The sequence below is a fragment of the Delphinapterus leucas genome, chromosome 15 (assembly GCF_059928025.1).
Source record: "Delphinapterus leucas isolate spDelLeu-1000000601 "Yukka" chromosome 15, BTC_Dleu_Yukka2, whole genome shotgun sequence".
Classification (NCBI taxonomy): domain Eukaryota; kingdom Metazoa; phylum Chordata; class Mammalia; order Artiodactyla; family Monodontidae; genus Delphinapterus; species Delphinapterus leucas.
Window position 1 is genome coordinate 43,901,062 of NC_143143.1, and position 7,089 is coordinate 43,908,150.

The 7,089-nt window shown below is 54.1% G+C and overlaps 1 protein-coding gene across 1 annotated transcript in view; it reads right to left on the reverse strand.

The window, feature by feature from the left end:
- APMAP (adipocyte plasma membrane associated protein) overlaps nt 1-5,995 on the reverse strand; it is a 28,006-nt gene extending 22,011 nt beyond the window's left edge. The window contains exon 1 of the mRNA XM_022594178.3: nt 5,863-5,995. Coding sequence (XP_022449886.1) covers nt 5,863-5,954 — 92 coding nt within the window. The 5' untranslated portion in view covers nt 5,955-5,995. The remainder of the gene's footprint in view (nt 1-5,862) is intronic.
- Between the last annotated feature and the right edge of the window lie 1,094 nt (nt 5,996-7,089).

Sequence of the window (7,089 nt, forward strand, 5' to 3'; positions counted from 1 at the left end):
CATTGGCAGGCGGATTCTTAACCACTGAGCCACCATGGAAGTCCTAATACAGTTTTCTGATTAAATCTGTTACCTGGAAATGGGGTGCTGCTATAACGAATACCTAAAAATGAGGAAGTAGCTCTGGAATCGAGCTGTAGGTGGAGGAGGAAAGAATCGTGAGGATCAGGAAAGAAAAGGTCTAGATTTCCTCGAACTGACTGTTGTTAGAAGCACGGACCTTAAAGACTCTGCTGGCAAAGGCTCAGGACGAAGTGAGAACAGACTGTGAGCTGAAACATGGACATGGAAGGCACTGCTGGTGAGACCTCAGGAGGATGCCAGGACAAGGATCAGACCTGGAGGAAAGCAGCAGAGAGCCGGGCTGACTGTATCCCACAGTGAGGGGGACAGCACGCCTGTACCTGATGAGCCGGGACACCTCCAAGCAGAACTGAGGTGCACCTGTACCTTCATGCACAGGGGACAGTGCTGACCTTTGACATTCCCTTCTGCTAATGAGTATCCCAAACTGCACCTATTTTCCCTCTAATAACCTCCAAAAAGCGAGTTTTGTTCCTAACCCCCTTTTCACATGGGGTTGAGGACGCACCCCCAGCAGATGAAACGCCGAGTTGCCAGGCTCCTGGCAGAAGACAGGTGACCAGGAAGGGAAAATCAGGCAACCCCTCCCTCCCAGGCCGGTCTCCAAACCCCATCAGCCTTCTTCTATCGTGACTGACTCACGTGGTCAAGGGTACAAGAACAGAGAGCATGCAGTGCACACGTGGCACAGATCAGCACTGACCACCAGACACAACAGCAGGCGGGCACGACCTGAGAGGCCTGCGAGGGGCAAGGAGCAAGGGCCCCGAAAAGTGTGATGACAAAGACGGTGAAAACAAGAGGTGCCATGCAACGTGCTCAGGAGGGTGACCAGGCGGAACTGGACCGTCCGCTCCAGGACGAGGGAAGTGGATGGGGCACGGTGGCCGGCGCACGGCCCACTGCCAGAAGGACGAGACCGAGGGCCAGGTCTGACCCCAAGCCCACAGTCACTGCTAGCAACGCCACCTGCCAAGGACCGGAGGAGACGCCTGGACCTGGAGCCTGGAGTAGCATTTGAAACACTCTGCACAAGCTGACTGTGTCTGCCCTTCTGTGGGCGTTGCAGGTAAATGGAGCTACCGGTGTGACCTCTGTGAGCCACTCCGTGCACTCAACACGTGTCCGGCTTCATCCAAGCTGCAGCACGTGTCAGCACCTCCTGCCTTCCGCAGCTCAACACCACCAACGTTTATCCGCTCGTCTGCTAACGGACACTTGGTGGAAGGGGAGACGGGGAGTGATTATTTAATGGGAACAAGGAGTTTCATAGGATGAGGAAAAGTTTTGAAACCATAGTGGTGGTTGCCCAACACTAAACATCACTGAACTGTACACTCTGAGGTGGTTCCCTTTATTTTATGTGAATTTCACCTCCAAAAAAGTTAACGGTGATGAAAATATTCTTAACTTAGACTGTGATGACTGTTGCAAATCTCTCTGAATAAACTAAAAACCCCTGAATTGGACATTCTAAACTGGAGAATGATGGTATGTGAATTACATCTCAACAAAGATGTCAAGAAAGTAAACAAAGTCAGTGACCAACTCTGCAAACCGCCCGTCCACAGGCTGGGACATGCATCACTCACTCGGTGCCCAGTCTGTCAGCGTGATGGCCACAGCCAGTGTCTGCACAGCAAGAGGGCATCTGCAAGGGCGCAGGGAAGGAATGGCTGGTCCTGTGGTTCCTTTAAAAGTGGAGTCCCAAAGAGTGGGCCACACGGCACCACACAAACCCTTCCTTCCGCAGGGCCCCCACAAAGAAGGACGGGCCGTCCTGCATAGGGGGCTGATGTAATCCCCCTACCCCCGGCCCCTGCTCCTCAGGGGAAGCTGCCTTGTGCAAACTCACCAACGAAAATGGTGACACTGGCCAAAGAGCCCCTTTCCCTTTTCCTTGCTGAACACGATTCCATATAAAACAGATCCTTCCCATCTAGCTCGGGCTCTATGTTGTTAACTCTCCTTTTCTACACTGTTGTGTACATTTGAAAATCTTAATTTAGGAATGTGATTTAGAGCTTGTGGCAGCGTGCTTGAAGACCTGGTTGCCCCTTCCTACGACGGGGAAAACGAGGAGTCCAGCCGGGACAGAAGGCAACTGCATACAGCTAGAAAGGTGGCCGGAACTGAGACAAAGGCCTGTGTCCACACGGCCCATCCTTGCCGGGGACCCAGCCAGCCCCCTCTTACAAGCAGAGTATAAAGAACTGGAGAAGAACTTGGAGGCCACCCAGCCCAGTGCTCCTGAAGGGGGCACCTCCCCTGGGGCAGCTGTAAACAAGGCCCAAGATTCTGTCTGGCAGGTTCAAGCCCCCCAGTTGTGCCTGATGTGCGGCCGGACACCGCTGACCTGATTCAAACCCCTCCCCAGTGAAAGAAGTCCATCAACACCCTGGCTGACCGCCAGCCAGCCCCTTTGGAAAGTTCTGCACAGGGTCAAGTTTTAGAAACAGCAGCTCAGCCCCAGGCTGTTTACTTCCTCACTGCAGGCTGAGACACATTAGCTCAAAAGACCCATCAGCGCCAAACTCCAACTTTACATATCCAATTACTTTAAAAATAGCCCAAACACAAATTTTTAGCCATTTAGAGCCTGCCTGCTTTGCATTCTCTGTGAAACCTCACCAGACAGCTATTACCCATCGATAAAACAGCCTCGCCACTCCCACCCCACTCCTGCCCTTAGAGCTCTCTGACCACCTGCCTTGACCCGGGAGCCTCTCTCATCCCCTCCCCCGTGAGATTCCCCCACACGCAAACCCGTCAGTGTCACCCACGAAGCTCACGTGGCTGCTGCCACCCCACAGTCACATCACTTTCCTTCATCAGCCCCAGCATCCCTCAAACCCACTACGTAACACCAAAAAGGGACTGAATTTTTAATTTTGGTTCATTTTAATTAATTTAGACTTAAGTAGCTACATGTGGCCAAGTGGCTGCCACATCAGACAGCACCACCTGGGAGCCCACGAGCATTTAATGACCACCTCCACACACGGCAGGCATGCCAGGCCCCATCAAGTTCCCGCCCTCCGTGCATCCTGGTGTGAACACGGCCCACCAGGGAGTGACAAGCACACAGGGGAACAGTACAGCAGGTCGGGCAGAGGGTGGGGAGGGCTCGAAACCCATGAGCTCTGCCCAGAAACTTCAGGAGAAACCACTGAGCAGAGCCATGCAGCCGAGGAAACAAAGGACTCAACGAGCTCTCGGCACAGGCGAGAGCTGCACTCCCCTGGGCACTGAGCCTGTAACTGCTGGGTGCACAGGTCCTGGGGGTGAGGTCGGAGGGCTTCCCACCCAGGCTCTGGGCACATGGTTATTTTAGCCCAAGGTTCATTAACTCTTTGACAGGCCCATCTCACTGCCAGCTCCTGTGAGCTGGCACAGTCAGCCACAGTTCTGCCTCTCCTGCACGGCTGCCCCCACCGCACACCTGCGCTGCGTCCACTCAAATAAAGGACCCTCCATTCATCCATACCATTTTCACCGACAAAGTGCTGCACGTGCCCATCCTACTCTCCTTCCCAATCTGGGCTGACACATCCCAGAAGGTCAGCAACTTCCCTCCCAGGTGCCATCTGGGAAATCAACTTGTTTGCCCCAACCTCTACACCTGCACCCTGAAATTTCCTACAGTCTCTAAGGCAAGAGAGCGATCACAGTGACGCAAGAGGATTTGACAACTACCATCGGCTCAGCCACGACTTACAAAATCCTGTTGCGGCACCAGCCAAATGCGGCAGAGGGCATCTCTAACCACTTCTGCACACAGGACATCAGGGCCTTGAGTCGCAGACGGAAGTCCTGACCAACAGATTCAGTGAGATCAAAAAAGACCTGTGATTTTTATGGAAAACCTGTTAGGCCCAAATCCAGGGGAGACTGGAACCCAAGGTGCCAAGTATCCCTGGAACCTGAGAGTCACACACAACTCTTCTCAATGCTTCTCACTGTCCAGCGGCCAATTCTGTCCTTCATTCATTTTCATGTCACTTGTGACTCCATTCCTCTGTAACTTTACGTAAACCACATGACTCACAGAGACCTCAACGACCTCACCAGGAAAACAGAGCTAATGCCACCTTTCATGCCAAGAGTCAGGAGATTGAGCAAGGTATCGTTCAGTGTCCTGTCCACCGAAATCTATTGTCCTGCTTCTGTTAACTGAACAGTATGTCCTTCAAGGCTTCCTTTATTCTGTTCAGCATGTCTAAAGTTTACTCTATCATCATCACGTTTCTAGTTCCTTCAGATTCCTTTACTTCACCCATTATACACAACGTTTTCCCGTCTTAGGGTGAACTCTCAACTTTTAAGGTAATCCAAGATGACAATCAGATAAACTACTAGAAACCACCACAAAAGAAGTGAAAAATAGAGAAGAACTGCATGGTAAAAATAAGAAAAAACTAAAGAATTACAATATACACATACGAAAGAAGGTGGGTGACAGGAAAGAGACTGTTACAAAGATACAGAAGAAGAGCAAAGAGGGAAACACAGGAAAGCCAAGAAAATGTCTTAAATTAACACAGTGCAAAAGGCACCCAGGGAAAGACCAGCAACAGGTGAGGACTTTGGAACATTCAATTAACCCTACCATTAAGGAAGAAACCCCCAGAGAAACTGAAAAACAGTTGAATTAACTCTGCCCCCTGCCCTGGGGCCTGGAGTGCCTGGGGGAGCCCAGCTGAGAGTTGGGCCCATCAAACGAGTGCAGTCGGGCACTCTATGCCCTGCACCTCCAGACAGACCCAGGCCGGCTGCTTCCTGGTCTTCTGGGCATGAGTGTGTAGAGACTCGGTGTTGGCACAGTTTCTGGAGCACAGCACTGCCAGTCCGATCATGTGTGCTCTAAAGGCTCCTAAGTCATCACCAGATGATTTCACAACACCCACAGTCAAAAAGGTGTCCAACCTGTCCTGGTTTGCCCAGGGTCAGCACTTAGAGTCCCACGTCCCAAAGTCCAGGGCAAACCAGGATAGCTGATCACCCTACAGTGAGGACTATATACGAAACATATATCCAACCTTTCCACTGGCCCCGAGACATATTATTGAAAACTCTCCATGAATCTCCTTTCTAGAGCCCAAACGCTCCTCTCTGCCATGTCTCTCCTTCAAATGTGTTCCTCTCATTATCATCAGGGAATAAATTCGGTCTCTCTCGGCAAAAGCTGTCTCACATTCAGTATGTACCACACCCGCTGGCACGCCAAGAAATATTCCCAATACTTCTATCAACATATAAGTCAATCAGTTCCACACTTTGAGCTTGGTCTGTGTGGGGCCTCTTGGTTCTTCCTAAAAATCCAAAGTTAGGACACTCAGGGCATAAAGTAAAGAGGAGAATTTTAAGAATTTTATAGGCTTATGCTTCAGTTTTTAGTTAACAAAGCAAAGTATATTTAAATTCCGGAAGGTCCCTATGCATCTCCGTCCCTACCAGGAAAATGTGCAAGCCTGGACCCTCACAAAAACTGCCCAAAAACGCCCCTTCGGCTCCCCGTTCTTCCTGAAGGCGCGGCAAGAAGGGCAGGTGCGGAGGCCCTCTCCGCGCGCCCCGGGCTGCTCCGCAGGCGTCCCCACGGGGAAGTGCGGCAGGGCCGGGGGAAGGGGGGCCGGGAGCCGGGCAATGACCGAAGGGCCGCAGGTGCACCGCGCGGCGAGAGCCCGCTTCCTCCCGTGAAGCGAGGCCCCCGAGGACTAAACGAGGCGCTCGCCGCTGTCACCGCCTCGGGGTCACGGTCCCGCTCCGGGCCCGGCCTACCTGCCGCCCTTGGCCTCCGGGACCCGGGCATCGTCCGTGACAACCTGCGGCCGCACGGGCCGGCGCTGCCGCAGCCCATCCGCCTCGCTCATGGCGCCCGTGCGCCTGCTGCCTGAGCCCCGTTCCCCCGCCTACGGCCCGGCGCGCGGAAGTGACGAACAGGCCCCGCCTCCCTCCTCGGCCGTGCGCGGAAGTGACTTGGGCCCCGCCCCTTCCGGCCGCCGGGGCGGGAGTTGCTGCAAGGCGCTCCCCGGCTAGTCCCAGCGAGCGGGCCGTGCCGGAGGCGGCTTCCGGCGTCTGCATCGCCGCGTCCTAGCCCGCAGTCCCAGCCTTTCACGTCCGTTCTGACCTCGAGGCGAGGCCCACCAAGAGTCCCGTGGCCGTTTCCTAACCGATGGGGTTAAGGGGAAAACGCGCCGGAAAAGGGCAGCCGGCCGTGTTCGCCATTGTGTCGGTCACAGCGACGTTCGGCGGTTTGTAAGCGTGTGGACGGAGTTGTCGCCAGGAGCAGCGGACAAGCCGAGGGCCGCGCCCGCCGACTGACCCGCGCGATCTCCTCCCGGAAGAGCCCACTCTAGCCGGTCGTCGTGAGACACTTTGGGGTTTTAATGAGGAATTTTGCCGAAGGAGACCAACGGGCTCGTGAGGGCGTCCGGCAGATGACGGAGCTGAAGTTGTATGGGATTGGGGAAGACACAGGGAGGAGGTTTTCCCGGCAGAGGAAGCCGGTTCCTGTTACTCGGCAGCGTCTCCAGAAAAGGCCACTCAGAATGAAACCCTGAGAATCGATTTTCTTGCTACTAGGCAAGGCGGTCCCCAGGCCAGTGTGCCACGGCCTTTCTGGGTGCTCGAGGGCCCCGGACTCCCACCCAGCTGTCCCCAAGAAAAGCTCGGAAGACCCAGCGTGGGGGAATGAAGATTCCTTGTGTGAATCCAGGTCGGCAGGGTCCCGGATTATAGTTCAGGCCTTGGCAGCACCTTACTTCATTCCGCGCGGGATGCAGCCAGTACAGCTGCTCTGCCAGGGATGGTTTTAACAGCGCTGCATGATCGGCCCCTTCCTGCCTGTCTGGAGTGTCCCTACCCTGAATCCTGTGTTTCACACACTCAGGATGCTTGCTATTTCTAATTCTGTGCCTCCCTGCCTTGGTCCTTACTGTTCCTTCACCTGCACTTGGTCAGACCGGTTTTATCACTCAGGACCCACTTCATTTGCTGAAAATCCCT